This window comes from Strongyloides ratti (genome assembly GCF_001040885.1).
Source record: "Strongyloides ratti genome assembly S_ratti_ED321, chromosome : 2".
NCBI classification, from domain to species: Eukaryota; Metazoa; Nematoda; class Chromadorea; order Rhabditida; family Strongyloididae; genus Strongyloides; species Strongyloides ratti.
Window position 1 is genome coordinate 6,567,773 of NC_037308.1, and position 21,050 is coordinate 6,588,822.

The window sequence follows — 21,050 nt, forward strand, 5'->3', positions numbered from 1 at the left end:
TTTTAGTTATAGAAAATTAATTATTTTAAAAACATATTTTTTCGAGGTTTTCTGTATTACTTTAAATATTGTATTGGTCTTGATAAAAAAACCAGAGTTGTAATTTTGAGGTAATTAAAAAATTTGGTATAAGCAAAACTCTGGAACAAAATAATGAATATTTTACTTTACATAAAGAATACTTTTTTATATCAATACCAATAACGATAAAATAGTGTATTCTAAAAAAACAATTTAATTATTAAATTTTATTTTACTTAAAAAATCTATTTTTAAATTGTAAAATATTGTGATGATTATTACTAAAAGAAAATTTTTTTATTGATTAATTTATTAAATTTACAAATAAATTCATATAAACATAATAATATTGTAAAATTGAAAAAAATATTTCTTAGTTTCAACGAAAATTTCACTGTTTCTTTGTAATAATTTTTTCTAAACTTTTTGTAGGCATTTTCAAACTTGTTGCAACAATAAACTTTCTTTATAATAATATTCTTTTTTTTTTAATATTAATGTACATTTTTTTCATCTTATAACTACAAATATCTAAATGAATCCATATACATATTTTTTGTATTAATGCTATCATAGAAATTTAACAACTTAAAGTTTATTTTTTTGAAAAATTAGATGAAAATTCTTTGGTTTATAACAGCTTTGTGAATATTCTTACATATTTAAGTAGCTAAAAAGTTTAAAACAATTGTTCTAGTAATAGTTATTCTGTGAAGATAATAAAAAATATTTTTTAGTTGAAGATATATAACTATTTTTGAGTCCCTCAGTACTCGGCAACACTTTATATGTTTATATGTGTAAAAATAACGCATTTTTATAAGTAAAATACACTCGATTTCAAGCAGCGTGGCGCAGTGGAAGCGTGCTGGGCCCATAACCCAGAGGTCGGTGGATCGAAACCACTCGCTGCTATTTTTATACGGAAATATTATCCATAAAAATGAATTTCTAATAAATATATTTACTAATAAGTAGATTTTTTTGTTTTAATGAAAAAATAACAGCTTTTCTAACTATTGATAGTAAAGTTATATACAACAATTGAATTTGTTGTTTTCTTGTAATTTTAAATATATTTTATTTATATAAAAAAAATGCCAATAAAAAATTTTTACTAATATAGATTATTTTTTAAAAAAAAATTTAAATTTTTTCTTATTAATTTTCTTTGAAAGCAAAAATTTATGATAAATATTTGTCATTTCTTAAAATAAATAATCGGTGATTCATTCTAATTGATAATAATAATATAACAAAATATAAAATTTAATACATTCCATAGTTATTTTTAACATATTCCAACATCTATAAAAACTATATTTCTGGGCTTAAAATGTTTGAAGACATATAAATATGACTTATTTTTTGTTTTTATAAAATCTCTAAACAAACTTTTTATATGTAAACAAATTACCATCCATTCCTGACTTACTAGATTCCTAAATGCTTCATAAAAGAAAATACAAAATTGTTAGTAAACACATTTTCATTTATATAAAAATTTTTTTTTATAAAAAAAAAAGTTTATAAAAATTAATATTATATTTTTTCCTATCATTTATAAAAACAATATTTTAAATTTAAAAATTAATTATTAAATGATGTTACGGTAAACTTAATTTTTGATGTTTTTATTATTATAAATAGTTATGAATTTTTTAAAAGATTAAATTTTTAAAAATAAATCTAGTTTTATGATTATAAAAAAAACCATATATTTGTTAAAAACTATTTGAGAATAAGAATTATTATAATCTTAATTTTTTTAATAAACACCTATATCCTATTAATAAAATTTTTATTCCCTATTATTATATGGTTTTATAATGAATCACTAAAAATTGATCTTTATAGTATTTTAGAATTTCATTTTATAAAGTCATATTATATAAAAATAGATTTTAATGCTGATTTTAAGGATTTAAGGGAAAGATAATCTATATGAATACAATGTTTCTAAATTTAAATTTCAATATTATTATTTATTTTTTTTGTCGTAATATGATATTATAACACAACATTTAGAATATACCTTTTTTCATAATTATATTTAAGATACATAAATATTAATCATTGAAATTCACAAGAATTAAAAAATTATTTATTCTATCTTTTAATTTATTGCCGTTTTAAATTATTTTAGATAAGTTTTTCAAAATAAAATTAGGATAGTTTTGTTTAAATATTATAGAAATGGTTTCATTCCTTACATTGGGACAATTTAAATAATTTTAAAAAAAGTAGTTTTATAGATTATTTTAAATAATTAATAATAAATATATTCTATGAATATGAAAGCCATTGATAAAATTTGAAAAAATTGAAATTTTATTATTCTAATAAATATTTACATTACTAGTAAAGTTAGATACTTGTAAAATACTTTATTTATAACATTAATAAATTAAAATTATTTTAAATATTAAATAAAAACATAAACTACAGAATGAGTTATTTATACTTAACCAACATTTTCCCAATTACACTAACCTCAGGATGTAAGATTCTAAATATTTTCCTTTATAATTATTTTTAATATTATTTTTTTTATATATATATTCTTTTATATTTTCATATATTTTTTTTAACAAAACCTCTTTTATATCTAATCTTTTTACATAATCATTTCTTTTATCCAAAAATTTCTTAACAAAAAAATATCAAAAAATTTGACAAATTATTTCATGCCATACTCATCTACATGCCATATTAAAATATATAATAATTAAAATGATTAAAATTTTATTTTTAAAATCACGTGACTTTTATAAAATATTTATATCATATTTTTTTAAAAATTAATCTTTATTATCTTGTGCCATCTTTATTTATATAAAAGAAGGAACATTTTTTTTATATGTTGATATATTATTTTAATATGTAACTATAAATAATTTAGATACTTTTATATACAAAGAGATGTGGAAGTAATTTTCTTAGTTAAATTTAAAATATTTATGTTATATACTAGATATTCTTTTCATCACTTTAATAATATTTGATAACTAACAATTTATAGGTTTCTTTTTTATTATTTTTAAAAAAAATTTGATATAAACAAATTGAAATTTAACTATTAAGTAATGAAGATTTATTAATTTTATTGTTTGGAAAAAAAAATAAAATTTAGTTCCTTTAAGTAGTAATTATAAAAAATATAAAATTCAACTATTTCAATCTTACAAATCAAATTTTTTTTATTCATTATACTATATTATTTTTATATTTAAATGTTTTAATTTTAAAAAAAATATTTATATAAAAGTTGCAAGTTAGTTGTTGTTATGACTTAAAATATTCTATAAATCATTCTGAATAACATTAAGGCAGTTTACAATTCACCAACAAGTTGTAACAACTTTTTTTTTTTTTTGCCTTTTTAAAAAAATAATATTTATTCTACATTTAAATTATTAAGTTATCAAAAGAACAAGAAAATTAACATAATTAAAATATTTATAAAACTTTTTTTGATTAATTATAAAAAAAAAAATGAGAATAAAACAAATTGAATAAATAGATCATTTTATTAGATAATGATTTTATTGAATATAAATAGTTGCAATTTTATAAAATATGATTATTTTATTTGATGTATCTTTTAGTCTTATATTGTTACTCTTTAAACAGTTTTATTGTTAAATAAAAAAAGTCAAAAAATTTATTTTATTAGATGATTGTAGAAGAAGTAGCAATGATAATAACTATGGGGAAAGGTAGCAAGTATATTTGATAGATAACTAAGTTTTGTATCATTAATTATGTGAAAATAAATTTATTCAATAAATTTTTTTTAAACATTCATTATTAATATACGAACTGTTTTATAATTTTTTTTTTGTAATATTAATAGTACTGTTTTGATTGATATTAGAAATATTTTATTTTATATATTAAGATTCTGTATTGCAATTGAAGAAAATTTTATTTAAAAATTTATTTATTTAATATTATTTAAATTGCTATATATTATTGAATATTTTTGTATAAATTAAATTCTTATATCTTTAAATATTATTGAATAATTATAAATTTTTTTTTAAAAATTATTCTTAAACATACATATATATAAAATTCTTTTTTATCCTTTCTTTTAATAGTTTTAACTTGATAACAGTAAAAATTTTCTAGCTATTACATTATTATGTGGTTGCTTAAATTTTTATATATTATCAACGACATCTTATATATAGCATATATCGTGATTGTTATCTCTACAATATTTTATCACTTTGTTAATAAATGATCTTTCAAAGTACACATATATTATTATTGACTGTAAATATATGTTAATTTTAATTTAAAATTCTAGCATACTTTTTATTAATATACTGTTTATTATTATCATGTACTTTCTCTACATTAAGTTTAACAAAAATTCCCACATTATATATTGCAAAAGTTTTCTTTTTAATCTTTTCAAATAGTTACCATTTCAGAATTGATATCATATCATATTATTATATTTTATTTTTCAATACTTAATATTATAAATATATTATTGCAATCTGTTACAAAATTGTTTTTGTAAAAATTTTTTCTCCTAATCTTATTTTGTATTTAAAAAAAAATAATAATAATTTTAGTATCAATTTATTCTAGTTTGTTTTTTATTTCCTTTTTTTTTTTGTTGAGTGACTTATATTTTTACTATTTATAAAAATTTTCATTTGCTTTACCATTTTTCAAAAATAAAATTTATATTATTTTAAAAAATTCACGTATATTATATATTATTTTTAATTAAAGAAATTTATTTTTAATAAGAAATATATTTATTAAATTGTCACTACAAGTAATTTTGTTTTTCGTAATTATTTAATACTTTTATTACTATAATCTTATATATATATATTTTTTTGCATTAAATACAAAATAATATAAATGTATAATGAAATGAACAAACAATTTTTTTTTAACTAAGTATTAATTTTTTTTTAATAATTTGATAGTTTAAAATTTTAGTCATTGGGTAAATATATTAACTTTAAACATTTCACGTATTATTTTAACTAACTTTCTTTGGTTAACTAATTTATTATTAATGTGTAATTGCGACCAATTAAAAAACACATCTTTTTGATATCAAAATGTAATAAATCATCATTATTATATATAGAAATTTATTAGTATTATATTTGATCTCATCTTACTTTAAAATATATTGTTCAAAGAATCAAATTACTAAATATTTTATCTTAAATGATAATATTATAAAAATATAAAGATCATATAATAGTTAAAAAATATATATAATATTTTAGTTATAATTAAAATAATAATAATTTATTTTATAGTTAAAGTTTTATATTTGTTTTTTTGTTTTCAATCTTACTATAAACATTTATATTATACTTTACTTGATTTTTATTCCAATATAATACAAAAAATATTTTGATCATAAAAATAATAAAAAAAAAAAAACTATTTTTAATATAATATTAATTTGATTTATATCAAAAATTTAGAATGAAATTGATTAATTTATATAAATTAAATTTATATTTATTAATGTATTGTTGTTTCTAAAAATAGATCTTTATAATATCCCGAATCTGTTTTCTACAAATAGGACATGAATTTCCATAACCTTTAAACATATTTACACAATCTTGGCAAAGGCAAGCATGCCCACACGGATAACAGGCAAATTCTTTTTTATTTGTTATACAAATGACACAATTTATTGAAGATTTCATTATTCTAGAATTCATGTTATCAATAAATGATAAAGGAATGTTGCAATGAGTATTACGTATATATGTTTGCTTTTGTGATAAGGGTGATAAATTAATAATAGCATGTGACAAATTTTTATCTTTTTGATTATTATTATTATTATATATATGTATTGGTGATGGTGAGTAGTATGATGAATCTATAGAACTTCCATAATTTGGGGATGATGGATAAACACAATCTATACCAAGACCAGCTACTTTTGGTGTACTTAACATACTTCCAGCATTTGGTTGATTTAATATTAAATTACTTTTTTCGGTATTTTCATTTTCACCTTGATCAGTAGCTGCAACAATAATCATATATTTAGATGGTGATACAGACTTTTCACACATTTCATCTTTTAATCGACATGTGTGTGAAATGTGATAAAGATCAGTTACGTGATTTGGTAAAATTGTCCTACAATCTAAAAATTCTATATTTTTAAATTCTTTTGTACATTTTAAGATCAACCATAATTTTTGTTTTGGTTCAATCCAACCAATTAAAAAAGGAGAATTATCAGCATTATTATGCATTATAAAAGCACCATTTGATGTATAATATACAGACATTTCATTATCATATGCTGGTATAACATTATTAGGTATATTATAAATATCAGTATACTGAGCAGAATCTGCAAAAATATGATAATTTTCAGGTAACTGACCAGGAATTATTGTTTCTGGATCTATTGTAGTTAAACCAACAATAATATTTACATTATTATAATGTTTATCACTCCATGTAGAAAAACTAAATTTAGTATACTTTTCAAGGGGTTTCATTGAAAAAATATATCCATCATCCTTTTGTGCTGATGAGTTATAAATAGCATATTTATTATTAAAAATTTTTACACTTGTACCACAATTTTTATGAAAACCATTAGACATAGTTATATATATTAAATTTTACTTTATCAAAAACTGAAATATAAAATAAATTGATCTATCGCATGATAGTATGATATATATTAGTATAATTCAATTGCTTATTTATTATAAATATATAAAAATAAATATATACACTCGAAATTTTTGTATATAGTTATTTATAAAGTCTAAAACTATTCAAAGAACAACATTTAAATAGGAAATATATTTTTTTTTTCAATAAAATAATATAAAAGAGATAACAATTAAATATTACCTAATTTTTAAACTAATGAAATAAATATAAAACTTAATGGGTTGTTATATACATTTTTAATTTTATATATAAAATAATAGTAAAAAGAATATGATTAAAAAGCAAAAGTTTATTTTTAAAAAAAATTAATATATATATATATATATAAAATCAATGTTAAAAGTTTAAAAATAAATATTTTATTTTCTAATTTTATTATATGATATAATTAGAAAATGTATGATGTTGGTTTGTACCGTATGGAATCATAGAGTAACACGTTTTTAAAAATAACCCTTCAAGGCGTCCTAGTCACATAAAAAGGCAAAACAAGGCAGGAAGTTTCTGTGGCTTTCTAATTGTTACTAAACTGTAAAAATTAATCACAAATAATATTAAATACATTGTTTTAAATGATAAAGGTTTTAGCTTTTGTTAAAAATTATTATAAGAACATTTTTATTTTTCATTCATTGTATAAAAGTATATAATAATTTGCCATTTATTTATATGTGAATATTTATTTATTAAAATGATTATTTTGTTTTAAATTTTTGATTAAATAATCATATTTATATTTATATTTAATTTTTATTTATCATAGACAAAAAAAAAATTTATTTTACTAACAAGATTACTGTATTTTATTTTTTTTTTATTAAAAGTAATAAAATATGCTAATTAAAATAAATTTTAAAGTTATTTTTAAAGTTTATTATCAGTAGTAATAAAAAAATTGTATAAAATATATAAAAGATTAATATAAAAACTTTATTGGTCTGTTAAAATAAATTCATTAGTCAGTAAAACTATTCAATTCATCAATTTTCATTATCAACAGTTATTGACATTCATTGCAATCTGTGAAGAAAGACTACTTATAAATTTTTTACCTAAATGAATATTAAGATTACCATTACCAATGGAGGCTCATGTTCATTTACAACTCACTCTTATTAACAAATTTTACTGCGACTACGTAATTCCAATATTATAATCATTGTATTTTATTATTTTTTGAATTTAAAGTTCATAATAATTTCTTATCACATCAATTGGTGTGGTAAATTTTTTAATCTATACAAAAAAATTCTTTTTTTTTTTATCAATTTTTTTTTTTTAGATATGACGGTGCAAAAACCTGACGTCAAGCGTATTGATAAAATACTTTCTCAACAAGAGCGACCATTCTATCTTAATATTGTTTCTGGCATCTTTAAATTATTTTTCCTTATATATGATATTATTAGTTATGTTCCATTTAAAATTTTTAATGATCCTAAGGCAAAATTAAGATTATCTGTAAGAAGAAAAGTAAGTATTAAATAATTTTAATTTTTAACAAATTTATTTTAATAATTTTTTTATTTTATTTTTAGGGTGTAAAATTGGACCCAAATGATCCTTTTTCTCCATTTCGTCATGTTGAATCTGTGAACAAATTACGTTCAATATTAGTTGAGGGATGTCATACTTTAGATCAAATGTTTTCAAATAGTGTAAAAATCTATGGTTCTTTGCCATGTATGGGAACAAGAGAAATATTGACAAAAGAACAAGTTAAACAAGAAGATGGAAGATATTTTCAAAAGTGTGAATTAGGTACATATAAATGGCTAAATTATACAACAGTTGGTAATTGTGTTACAAATATCTCTTGTGCATTAAATTCATTAGGTCTAAAAAAAGGAACACTTGTTGTAATTTTTGCTGAAACAAGAGCTGAATGGATGATTACCGCTCAGGCATGTTTTAGAAATGGTCTACCTATTGTTACTGTCTACTCAACATTGGGTGAAGATGCTGTAGCTTATGCTATTAAAGAATCAGAAGGTGTCTGTCTTTTTACTTCATCAAATCTATTAGAGATGATTGATAAAATAAGTGATAAAATTTCAAATATTAAACATGTTATATACTTTGAAGATCGTTTTAATCCATCTTCTGAGGACAATAAATGTCAAATTGCTATTGAAAATTTGAATTCAAAAATGAAAACATGTATGTTATTCGATAATTTCATGACAACTGGAGAAGGTCTTGAAACAAGTATTCAAAATATTTCAAAACCAGATGATCTTTGTATGATTATGTATACTTCAGGTTCTACAGGTAATCCAAAGGGAGTTATGCTTTCACATAAAAATATAATTGCCTCATTAACTGGAGCTAATTATGTTATTAATGTAACGTGTAATGATTGCTATATAGCTTACTTGCCATTATCTCATGTCTTAGAATTAGCTGTTGAGACTTGCCTTCTTAGTGTTGGTTGTCGTATTGGATACTCTTCACCAACAACACTTTTTGATCGTGCTCCAAAAATTAAACCTGGAACAAAAGGTGATATTAGTGTTTTAAGACCAAGTTTAATGGCTGCTGTACCAGCTATTATGGATCGAATCTTTAAAGCTGTCACAGAAGAAGTATCTACAAAACCAGCTTTGTTTAGAGAATTTTTCCGTCTTTGTTATGAACGTAGGAGAGCTCGTTATCTTGATGGATATGCTAGTGCTTTCATGAATAAGCTTGTTTTTGGAAAAATTAAAAAAATATTAGGTGGAAAGCTTCGTGTAATCCTTTCAGGTGGTGCTCCACTAGCTCCAGAGACACAACGTTTTATGAATATATGTTTCTGTTGCCCGGTAGTTCAAGGATATGGATTAACTGAAACTTGTGGTGGTGGTACTATTGGTGATATTCATGATCTTAGTACTGGATATGTTGGACCACCATTAATTTGTAGTGAGATATACCTTCATCCATGGGAAGAAGCGGGATATTCTCCAGTTAACCATCCTCCAACTGGTGAAATTCTTATACATGGTGATAATGTTTCACTAGGTTATTTCAAAAATCCAGAAAAAACAAATGAAGATTTTATTGAGATCAATGGAAAACGTTATTTCTGTACCGGTGACATAGGTGAAGTAAGAAGTGATGGTGCATTTAAAATAATTGATAGGAAAAAAGACTTGATTAAACTACAACATGGAGAATATATATCTTTAGGAAAAATAGAATCTATTATTGTAACTAATAAATATGTTGATAATGTTTGCGTTTTTGCCAATTCATTTAATGACTACTGCGTAGCTTTAATAGTTCCTAATGAAAAAAATTTAACTTTACTTGCTGAACAACTAGAAGTTAAAACAGGTGATTGGAAAGAAATATGCAAAAACAAGATTGTAGTTTCTGGATTACTTAAGGAATTAAACAATTTTCTCAAAGGGAAACTTTCAAGAGTTGAAATACCTAAAAAACTTTTTATTTGTGATGAAGTATGGACTCCAGCTAGTGGTTTATTGACGGAAGCTTTAAAATTGAAAAGAAAAGTCATTGAAGGTCATTATAAATCAACATTGACTGCTCTTTATAAATAAATAATGTTAAATCTTATAAATTATATAATAAAAAATATAAAAATGTTATTAAAATATAGTATTTACAAAATGATATTTTAAAAAATTTTATTAAGTTACAGTTGTATAAAAATGTTTAAAAATAATTAAATTTGAAGTAGCACATTTCTTAATAATTACGGTTAAGTTAATTTTATACTAAATAAAATGCCACAGGCAATTAATACAAATACTACTGCGACAACAAAAATTAAATTGTACATTTGTGTAATCATTTTTTTTTTTAATTTTGTTGCATTGTTACTAAATTGTTCCGTTGTTTCTTTAAAATTATCTATAATATATTTCTATGATTAAATATTACCTACAATTATAATTTACCTATGCTTTTTGATAATATTTCAAGTTTTTCATCTCTTTCCGCAACCTTACGAATATTATTTTTTGCAATAGACTTTACTTCACAAATAGATTGACGTAATGAATTTATATGTTCCTTTTGCTTATCTAAGTTTGTATTTCTACCACCTAAAAATATCTCATTTCTAGATATGCTATTAGACATTTTTAACTTTTATTAGAAACAAAAAATATTATAAAGAATTAATGATTTATTTAATTGTAATAAGATTTAAATTTTAATCATAATTAAAATTCTTATTTTTAATTGTGATTTAAATTCTATAAAATGATGAAATGTTTAAAAAAATTTAGATTTTCTGATTTCCCAACATCTTTTTTATCATAAATTTTTTTTGAATACCTTTTTTTTCACAAATTAAATTTTACAAAAAAATAAAGTTTCACAAAATATTTCTTTCAATAATTTTAATGATAAAAATTTTATTTAAATTTATATATAGCATTAGAAAAAATTAAATTTTTTAACAATATATGTAAAAATTGATGGTATATAAATGTTTTTTAAAAATAATATACAAAATCTTATCTATGAAAGAGCCAAACTTTATAATGTTGTTTTAATTTTTAGTTGAAATTGTTTTTAAAATATGAATGGTTTACATTATTTTATCTATAAAAAAGACTCTGTAAACATCAATGATTGTGAAGACAATTACAGAGAGAATTGTTATTCTTGATGAAGCATTGAAAAAAAGACCTGTTAATACTCCCATTTCTGATGGTTCACAGTACCAATAACAAACTAAGGAAAGAAATAATGGAGCAAGGAAACTTCCTATATATTTTCCTGATTGTTGAGCATCTTTAAGTTCTATTGCACGTTTCAACTCATCAGTTCCATCTATTTTATCAACAAATTTTTTTCCACAGAACATAAAAGTTGTTATGATACCTATTAAAGGAATAAGAATACCACTAAATCCTAATTCTGGTAATTCAAATGCCACAAATAATGCCTATGAAATAATTAATTTTAAAAGAAATTAATAAACTTACTTGACCCAAAAGACCAAAGAGATGACATCTTTTTACAAAACGACTAAGTTTTTGTGGTTTTTGAAGTTCTTTGTTTCTAACAAAATTTTCTATTTTTTCCATTCTAAAAAAAAAAAATATTTTGAGTATCACAAGTTTTATTTATTATAGAAATAATCAATAAACAATGTAGCTGTATTACAGCTATGTTTTATATGTTTATATTTTCAATGAGATAAAATATTATCACATTTGCTTTATAATTAGCAATAAACATATAGATATTTATAACATAGTTGCATAGTAGATTTGTTTTTATACTTTAGAATACACCTTTTTTTACTATACTGAATTGCCACAATTAACGTAGTATATCACTTGTTCTTAGTACTCCTTTATTCAATGTTAATTTAATAAATATGTTTAAACTAAGTAACAATAAAGATCATTTTCAAAATCAAATGCCATATACCTTAACAATTACATTGAAAAATTTATTTTTTTAAATTATAATTCTATAATTTAATTTAAATACAATACAAAATATTTGAGAGTAATATAAATGTGCTTTAATCAAAGTTTAAAGTTAAACATTCCAAGTTTTTGATTTACATTCAAAGAATTTCAGTAATTTTTGATAATTTTATGTTATTTACATTAATGATTTTTAAACATATAGAAAAAAAATATCATTTTAAAAGTTTTACAAATTATAACTATCTTACCATAGAGATCATTTTTCAAATATAATCTTGCCATTAAAACAAAAGAAATATTAGATATTTATTTGCCAATTGATTACAAATGTTTTCATTTTATCATAATAAAATTTTAAATGTTTATAAACTAAAAAATTTATTATTATTTAAAAAAAAGTTTAAGCTAATATTTATTTATAGAAAAAATTTTATGTTGATAAAATTTCATTTAATAGTATATTTTGTTTAAAAAAACTATTTTAAGTAATTTCAAAGTAGGAATAAAAAAAATTATTATTTTTTCTAAATTAACTAACTTAAAAATTATTTTTTATTTTTATGTATGGTAGTTTTTTTTGCCATATCAAAATTAAATAAAGAATCAGTAAAAAGTTTTAATCTTTAGAATAAAGAAAAAAAATCTGGAATAGTATTTTTGAATTTTTTAAAAGTTTAATTTTTAGAAAAAATATGATTTAAAGATTTTAAAAAAGTAATATATGATTCAAATATCAATGTTTTTAATTCATTTTCTAATTTTAAGATAAATTTTTAATCAACAATTTTCTTGTAACTGTTTTATATTTGAAAATCAATTTTCTTTTATTTCTACTATTGGTAAAATTTTCAATTCTGCTATTATGCATGTAACTTATTGATTTCTTAAATACAATAAAAATATTACAAAATTTTCTTTTTTGTTAAAATTGAAGTTATTATGTTAACATTTATTATTGTATTCGAGATCATTATAGTACCAAATTTAGAATAATTTGTCATTTTGATAGGTAGGTTTAAATTATCACAAGACTGTCTGTTTATAACTATTTTTGAAAGTTTCTTATAGTTTCATTACTTTATTTATTTACTTTGTTACAACTTTATATTATTTTTAAAAGTTTTTAAGTTATCTAATGTTCATATAATATAGTAAATACTAATAATAATTAAAAAAAATTTTCTTCACAACATTTAGATAAAAATAAGAAAAACACCAATACTATTATTGGTCTTTTATTTCTTCATCAGTATCGTCCTCACAACCCAAAAATTGTTTCCAGTGTTCCATACGTGCCTTATTTTGTTCATCATCCTCCTCAACATTGTATTTCGTCCTTCCATCCCAATAATCTACTGATATTATACGATTGCGAAAAAATGAACCATCTAAATGTTTAACAGCCATATCTGATTCATCTGTGTTATTATATTTACCAGAAATAACACCTTCACGATGATTTTCATAAACAATAACTTTTTTGACTGGTCCATATTTATTAAGTAATTCATTTGCCATCTCTTTCAAATCAAATAACAATGAAGCATCTTGAATAAGTTCATTTATATCAAAAGCATTTTTTATAATTACAATGCAATCTGATTTTGGTCTATAATTAACTGGAAGATCAGGTTTAAATTCAAATATTTTATTTTGTTTATTTAAAAATCTTTTCTTTTCTTGAACTGTTAAACCTCTTTTCTTTTTTTTTGGATCAAATTCACCTTTCATCTTAAATTTAGCCTCTTCCACCTTTAATTCACAACCATCTTCAAGTTTCATACCATCAAGAATTTGAAGAGCTAAGAATACTGATTCTCGTTTAATGTACCTACAAGTTCCATCACCTTTTAAAGAACCATCATCATTTTTGTAAAGTTTAATTTTTGGAAGATTTGTTCTAGGATCATTTTGTATGACACCACATTTACTAAATATTTCAATAAATCTTTCCTCATTAATATCTAATGGTAAACCTTGAACATAAACAGTTGTATTTTTTTCTTCATCAAAATCAATCCATCCAGCAGGTCTTTTAGAATTTTTATTTTTTTTTTGTTTATCATCATTTATAATTACTTTATTGTCATTTATTTTATCATTATGTTTCTCCTCAATATGTTCTTTTTCTTCCATATACATTTTAATAGCCTCACTTTGACTAACTTTTTCCTCTACCTCTTCCTCAGTACCATAATTCATCTTATACATTGCAAGAAATTCCTCATTTACAATTGGATCCCATCTAACACGTAAACTACTTTTAATTTTTTCATCAGTTATATATTTCCATTCATTATCAACATATTCCATAAATGTATCTTTACGATTCCAAGCTACCCAACGATTATCTAGAAATCTTTGTTCTGCTGTTGAAGTAGTGGTTGTATTAGATGCTTAAAATAAATTAAAACTATTGATAAAAAAAAATTATATACCTACCAGAATTAGTAGAAGATTCACCTTCACTCATTATGTTAATATATTTATAAAAACAAACAAGATTATAATACAAATTGTGAATTATCTTGTATGGAATCTGTTAGAATAATTTTCATTGCTTCTTTGGGATAATGTTTTTTACTACTGTTTTCTAAGATTTCTGAATATTTAGATAAAAAAATATGCAACATTCATTAAAAATTATCCAAAAGAATTCATTATTACAATTTAGTCAAAGGTAATTATTATAATTTTTTTGTTTAATTATAATATTTACTTTTTTTAACAATTTAGAGCATCTTCTAATGTCATAAATACAATCATAAATTTTGTTCCTGAACAAGAAGTATGGATTGTTGAAAGAATGGGCAAGTTTCATAAAACGCTCAAACCAGTAAGTTTTAAATTTATAATTATTTTAATATATTTAGCTTTATATAGGGTTTAAATTTTCTTTTACCTGTAATTGATCGTGTACAGTATGTTCATAATCTTAGAGAAATACCTATTGATATTCCACAACAAGATGTCATAACTTTTGATAATATTATTATTAATTTTGAAAGTATTTTATACATTCGTGTTGTTGATCCTTACAAAGCTTCTTATGGTGTTGTTGATCCAGAATTTGCATCAAGACAATTAGCTCAAGCTGTTGTTCGATCAGAAATCAGTAAAATTTCACATGATATTTTGTTTAAAGAAAGAGAAAAATTAAATATTAGAATTTGTGATGTTATTAATAAAGCTGCTGAATCATGGGGTTTAGTTTGTATTAGGCATGAAGTTAAAAAAATGTCTATGCCACCAACAATTCAGGAGGCAATGCAAAAAGAAGTTGAAGCTGATAAAAAGAAGAGGGCCTTAATTTTGGAATCTGAAGGTAAAAGAGATGCTGCTATTAATATTGCTGAAGGTGAAAAAAAGGCAAAAGTTCTTGCTTCACAAGCTCGAATGGAAGAAATTATAAATCAGGCGCAGGGAACGGCAAAAGCAATGGAACTGAAGGCTGATGCACAAAAAAAGGTTATTGAAAAAATTGCAGAGGCACTTCAAAATAATGGTGCAGATAAGGCTGCAGCATTAAGTATTGCTGAGAATTATATTAAAGCATTTGAAAAGTTAGCTAAAGAAAGTAATACTTTAATTGTTCCAAGTAATGTTAATAATGTTAGTTCAATGGTTGGGGAAATCTTGACTGTTTATGAAAATATAGTTAAAAAAAATAAAAATTAGATTGTTTCTGTTATAAATAAAAATAGTTCTACCAAATTTTATTTTTTTAATATAAAATTTTACCGTATAATGTGAGAAAAAATTAAAAAAGTAAATAATAAGACAAAGATAAAAAATTTTATATGCGAATATGAAATGTTCTTATAAAATCAGGTGATCTTGATACTACATGTTCAAATTCTGCATATGATATCTGTTCATCACCATCAAGATCAGCTTCTTCAATAATCTTAAAAATAAAAAAATAATTTGAATATTTAAAATAAACATACTCTTTCAATGATAAATTCAACTTCCTCATCACTTAGTTCATCTCTTGTCAGGCATCTTATCATTTTACTTAAATCATCATGTCCAATTTGATCATCACCATCAAAATCATAAATTCTAAAAGCATATTTTAATTTAAGTTGTAATGGTGCCATTTCACTAAAAACAGAAAACATATCTAAAAAATCATCAAAAGTTAAATTTCCACTTCCATCTTCAGAAAAAACTTGACATATCCTTCTTCTAAATGGATTTTCTTTTAATTCTGGCATTTTTTCTACCTCTTCATAGGTTAATGTTATTATTGATGGTCGGGTTCCTTGCATATTTGGAAGAACTTTATTTGGATTTAATGCATTAAAACGTTTATATAAACGTAAGATATCTTTTTTAGTAAAAAATGTACAATCCTTAAAAATTAAAATTATTTATATATATATAACATATAAATAAATATAATTTACCTGATATTCTTCTAATTGTTCTCTACTAAAGACACCACCTTTAGAAAATAAATTAAGATCACTTAAACTACTTGGACGATTTCCCATTGTATTAATAAAAATATATATATATATTTATATATAAATTATTTTAAATACACAAAAAAAAAATTTATAATTTTACAGTTAAAAAATAGTATTAATTTTATTTTAACAACTATCTAAAATGGCAAATTAAAAATTTTTTCTCTATTATATTATTTTTCTCAAAATGTTTGCCTTTTCTCTTTATCAAAGAGTAAGAGAAAATATATTTATATGTTTTAGAGAGTGGATATATATATTGTTAGGAAGAAGCAAGTTTACTTTAAATAAAAGGAAAAGTTGTTGATTAAAATAATACTGCCATTCTCTAACATTTTACTCAGTTACACTATATATGTTTGAAAACTTGGAAATATTATCAGAGACGAACCATTATTATGGGGTTGCTTTTGAAATTATAAAGCTTAAGAATAGTATAACAATGAACTTTATTATAAAAATTATTTTAATACTAACATAAATTGATTTACTTTTTTTAAAAAAAAAAAGTTAAAAATTTTGTATGAAAAAGACATTTATTTCAATTTATTTTATTAAAAGAAAAATATTACTTTAAAAATATACCATAAAATAAAAAGCTTTTTAAAATATTACATAATTTAAAATAAACTATATTATCTTTTTTAAATCTTTTCTTATAAATAATCAATTAAATGATTATATTTTGTGTGCATATATTGTGATACTTTTATTTATCCTAAAATGTCCATTAAAAAGGTATATTCACACTATTTTTATAATTTTAACTAATAAAAATCCAAAGGAAGCTAACATTAAAATTAATGAGGATAAAAGGTTGTATATGAAAGCAACAATATTTATAATTATCAGGTAAATATCTGGGAATAATTGTAAATTAAAAGCATATAAATATATAAAAATAAAATGAAAATCCAAATAAAGATTATGACAGTGATTGTTGCTTCAATAACATATAATTAATAGAAAGTAATATAATTATTAATAAAAAAAAATATATTTTACCATTATTTTTATCATTATGCAACAGTTATTAAATGCATCATTATTATAATTGATGTATGTTTTATTTTATATGAAGTATAATTACTTTAAAGAAAATAATAATAATTTTAATTTATCTTAAAATATCATTTAAAAAAATTTTTTACTCATAAAACATATATATTTTATTAATTATTTTCTAGTAAATAAAAACATTTTTAATAAAATAACATTTAAAATATTATTTTAGTATATTTTATTAATAAATTATGTATTGTTTCAAAAAATTTTAATAAATTTTTTTTTTGTATAAAATACTTTTGATTAATTAATAATTTTATATTATTCTTTTAGAGTTATATTTTTAATTACAATAATTTACTATTTGATTAATATTTTTAATATATATATATATATATAATATAATATTTTATGTTGAAAATTTGAAAAAGAAAAATTTAATAATAGAGAGATTTTGAGATCATTTAAGAGAGTAATCTCTTTAATTCATCATAACCTGATGTGGCAGAAAACTGAATGGTAAGTCAATTAAGTTTCTTAATTAAAAACATAACAATATAATAGTATTAATATATAGTCTTTTTTTTTCTATTCTAAAAGTTTTACCCATCACAACATCATTACACAATTCACACTACCATTTATACTATATATAACTTGAAAAGCTCACCTTTCCATGTTTATCTTCAAAATGACTCTTCTTTTACATTTTTAATTTTACAATCCCTCTATATATATATATATTTATTTTTTTTTTTATACAAAGGTGATAAAATAGTTTGAATTTAACAACTTTAAACAATAATATATCCTTAATATAAAATGTAATCCTTTTTTCAATAAATGGTATCTTCTTCATTTTAAATATTAATGTAATTTTTCTAACAAAAATGCCTAGTGTCCATTTTCTATTGATATATCATATATATATTTTATAATCTATTCTTAAAATTAGATTGGATCTACCACAAAGGAATAAACAAAATATAAGTTTAGCATAGTTGTATTTGTAAATAAGTGCGAAATTAACAGGAAGAAAAAAATTCTTTTTTTTATTTTTATTCAATATTTATTTCTCTAATTTTGTATTAAAAAGTATTGTTAAAATAAAGTTTTTACTTAGTCGATTAAAAATTACTTTTAACATAATTAAATCATCATTAAGTTTTCTAAACTTTTTCTAAATATAAAAATAAAAAAATAAGATTTTTTTAAAATTACATTTTTTGATAAATTGTTTTTTTTTTTGTAATTTTTTTGCTATTATTTATCTACTATAATAATATTAATTTTTATTTTTTGTTTTGTTATATTTATTCATAATAAATATTTGATAGATTTTTATTAAAAAAAAAACTTTTTTAGTAATAAGGAAAAAATATATATTGAGGATCATCGTAAATATCGTAAACGAGGCATGTTTTTTCATGCTACATTAGCAAGAGCTTTTATACAATCATTACATCTACGTGGTGATGATGATTTCACTGATAGATTAAATTATTATTATACCCCAATAATGTTAGCAGTGGCATGTTTATTAATATCAGCTAAACAATATGGTGGTACACCAATAGAATGTTGGATTAATCCACATTCAAAAGAATCAATGGAACAATATATTGAAAGTTATTGTTGGATACAAAATACTTACTGGGTACCAATGTATGAAAATATTCCTGATGATCATTCTACTAGAGAACAAAAACAAATTGGTTATTATCAATGGGTACCTTTTATATTAATTGCTGAAGCATTAATGTTTTCTTTACCATGTATCATATGGAGATTAATGAATTGGCAATGTGGTATAAATATTCAAAATATGGTTTCAGCTGGTGTTGAAATAAGAGGAATGATGGATGAAGAAGAAAGAGAAAAAGCATTACTTAGTTTATCTAATTCTTTTCTTGATTTTTTAGATATGCAAGATTATAATTCTAATATTAATAGACCAATGTCATTTTTTTCAAAAATTAAGTTATCAAATTTATTGAAAGGACAATATATGACATGTTTATATTTATTTATTAAAACAATATATGCATTAAATATAATAATTCAATTTGTACTTCTTAATAAAGCACTCAAAAATGATGAACACTTTTTTTTTGGTATTCAAGTTTTACATGATTTATATAATGGTAAACCATGGACTGAATCAGGACATTTTCCACGTGTAACATTATGTGATTTTGAGGTAAGACATCTTGCTAATTTAAATAGATATACAGTTCAATGTGCATTATTGATAAATATATTAAATGAAAAAGTTTTTGCTTTTTTTTGGTTGTGGTATCTAATACTTGCTTCTATTACAATTGCTTCACTTATATATTGGATGAGTAATTGTCTTATTGGAATTGAAAAATTACATTATATTTTAAAATTTATGTATATAAAAGAAAATACTGATAGAAAAAAGTACCTTTCATATAATGGTAAAAAAAGATATAAAATGTTTGATGATATTTTTGGTGGAAAAAAAGATATAAGTAATGTAAAAAAAATTTTACCACCATCATCACATTTATTAGAAGCTTTTGTTTTTGATTTTCTTCATACTGATGGTGTTTTTGTATTAAGATTAATGTCAAATCATGCTGGAGATTTAATAGTAATGAATACTGTAATAAATTTATGGAAAGAATTTCAGGCAAGAAATTGGATGGAATTTGAACATTTTACCCCAAGAAGACATGAAACTTCATTTATTGGTATTAGTAATAAAGTTGCACATTATGCTGAAAATTCTCATGAACCATCTAATAATAATGATTATAGTAATAATAAAAAAGATATTGAAATTACTATTGAAAATGATAATTTACCAAATTTTAAACAAAAAACTACACAAATGTAATTTTTTTTTAAATTAAAATTTATTATTAATATTTATAGAAAAAAAATAATTGTTCATAATGGAGAACAAATAGAAAGTGGTAAGACATCAACAACCTCAACAGGAAATGATTTGTATAAAAGTACATTTGAAGAAGTTGTACCATATAATCTATAATTTTGCTGCCTCCAACATGATATTAGTAAGATACCTGAATGGTATGCTCCTAGCAGTATCTTGCTGTTTCATTATAAATTTCTATAACACTTTTGAAGTATATAAATAATTAGCAGATTAGATATAACTTTTCAACTACCATTTTTTAATGTTTTAAAATAATGATGTACAGATATGTATGATATTTTTACAAAAAATATTTTATCAAATATGACTTTGTATTCAAATTATAAGGCCATACTTTTATTGCAATGATATAATGTATCTTAAATATATTTGTAACTTTTTTTAACTTTGTCTAAAAATAATTAATATTATAAAACGTAAAATGTATGATAGTATAATTTATTGGCCAACTATTTACAATAAATTTTGTATTAAAAAGATAACTTTTTTTTTTAATTTTTATTTTTAGAAACTTCAAAGTTA

At 21.1% G+C, this 21,050-nt stretch overlaps 8 protein-coding genes across 8 annotated transcripts; 3 read left to right on the top strand and 5 right to left on the bottom strand.

Moving 5' to 3' along the window:
• Positions 1-5,549: 5,549 nt before the first annotated feature.
• Positions 5,550-6,647, bottom strand: SRAE_2000208800 (Zinc finger, RING-type domain and NEUZ domain and Zinc finger, RING/FYVE/PHD-type domain-containing protein; the record flags this gene model as incomplete). Its single annotated transcript, XM_024653115.1, has 1 exon — positions 5,550-6,647. The coding sequence occupies one exon, from the start codon at positions 6,645-6,647 to the stop codon at positions 5,550-5,552; it is 1,098 nt and encodes a 365-aa protein (XP_024506624.1).
• A 1,360-nt stretch (positions 6,648-8,007) lies between these two features.
• SRAE_2000208900 (AMP-dependent synthetase/ligase domain-containing protein) lies at positions 8,008-10,268 on the top strand (the record flags this gene model as incomplete). The annotated part of the gene is made up of 2 exons (XM_024653116.1): positions 8,008-8,196; positions 8,262-10,268. 2 exons carry the CDS (start codon positions 8,008-8,010, stop codon positions 10,266-10,268), a joined length of 2,196 nt encoding a protein of 731 aa, XP_024506625.1.
• A 161-nt stretch (positions 10,269-10,429) lies between these two features.
• On the bottom strand, positions 10,430-10,812 carry SRAE_2000209000 (Synaptobrevin domain-containing protein; the record flags this gene model as incomplete). The annotated part of the gene is made up of 2 exons (XM_024653117.1): positions 10,430-10,581; positions 10,629-10,812. The coding sequence occupies 2 exons, from the start codon at positions 10,810-10,812 to the stop codon at positions 10,430-10,432; spliced, it is 336 nt and encodes a 111-aa protein (XP_024506626.1).
• Positions 10,813-11,266: 454 nt separating this feature from the next.
• SRAE_2000209100 (Hypothetical protein) lies at positions 11,267-11,768 on the bottom strand (the record flags this gene model as incomplete). The annotated part of the gene is made up of 2 exons (XM_024653119.1): positions 11,267-11,626; positions 11,667-11,768. 2 exons carry the CDS (start codon positions 11,766-11,768, stop codon positions 11,267-11,269), a joined length of 462 nt encoding a protein of 153 aa, XP_024506627.1.
• A 1,578-nt stretch (positions 11,769-13,346) lies between these two features.
• SRAE_2000209200 (HIV Tat-specific factor 1) lies at positions 13,347-14,595 on the bottom strand (the record flags this gene model as incomplete). The annotated part of the gene is made up of 2 exons (XM_024653120.1): positions 13,347-14,518; positions 14,565-14,595. The coding sequence occupies 2 exons, from the start codon at positions 14,593-14,595 to the stop codon at positions 13,347-13,349; spliced, it is 1,203 nt and encodes a 400-aa protein (XP_024506628.1).
• A 151-nt stretch (positions 14,596-14,746) lies between these two features.
• Positions 14,747-15,800, top strand: SRAE_2000209300 (Stomatin-like protein 2, mitochondrial; the record flags this gene model as incomplete). Its single annotated transcript, XM_024653121.1, has 3 exons — positions 14,747-14,802; positions 14,859-14,958; positions 15,006-15,800. 3 exons carry the CDS (start codon positions 14,747-14,749, stop codon positions 15,798-15,800), a joined length of 951 nt encoding a protein of 316 aa, XP_024506629.1.
• A 118-nt stretch (positions 15,801-15,918) lies between these two features.
• On the bottom strand, positions 15,919-16,621 carry SRAE_2000209400 (Calcium and integrin-binding protein 1; the record flags this gene model as incomplete). Its single annotated transcript, XM_024653122.1, has 3 exons — positions 15,919-16,029; positions 16,073-16,480; positions 16,535-16,621. 3 exons carry the CDS (start codon positions 16,619-16,621, stop codon positions 15,919-15,921), a joined length of 606 nt encoding a protein of 201 aa, XP_024506630.1.
• Positions 16,622-19,019: 2,398 nt separating this feature from the next.
• SRAE_2000209500 (Innexin family-containing protein) lies at positions 19,020-20,621 on the top strand (the record flags this gene model as incomplete). Its single annotated transcript, XM_024653123.1, has 2 exons — positions 19,020-20,461; positions 20,504-20,621. 2 exons carry the CDS (start codon positions 19,020-19,022, stop codon positions 20,619-20,621), a joined length of 1,560 nt encoding a protein of 519 aa, XP_024506631.1.
• Positions 20,622-21,050: the final 429 nt, after the last annotated feature.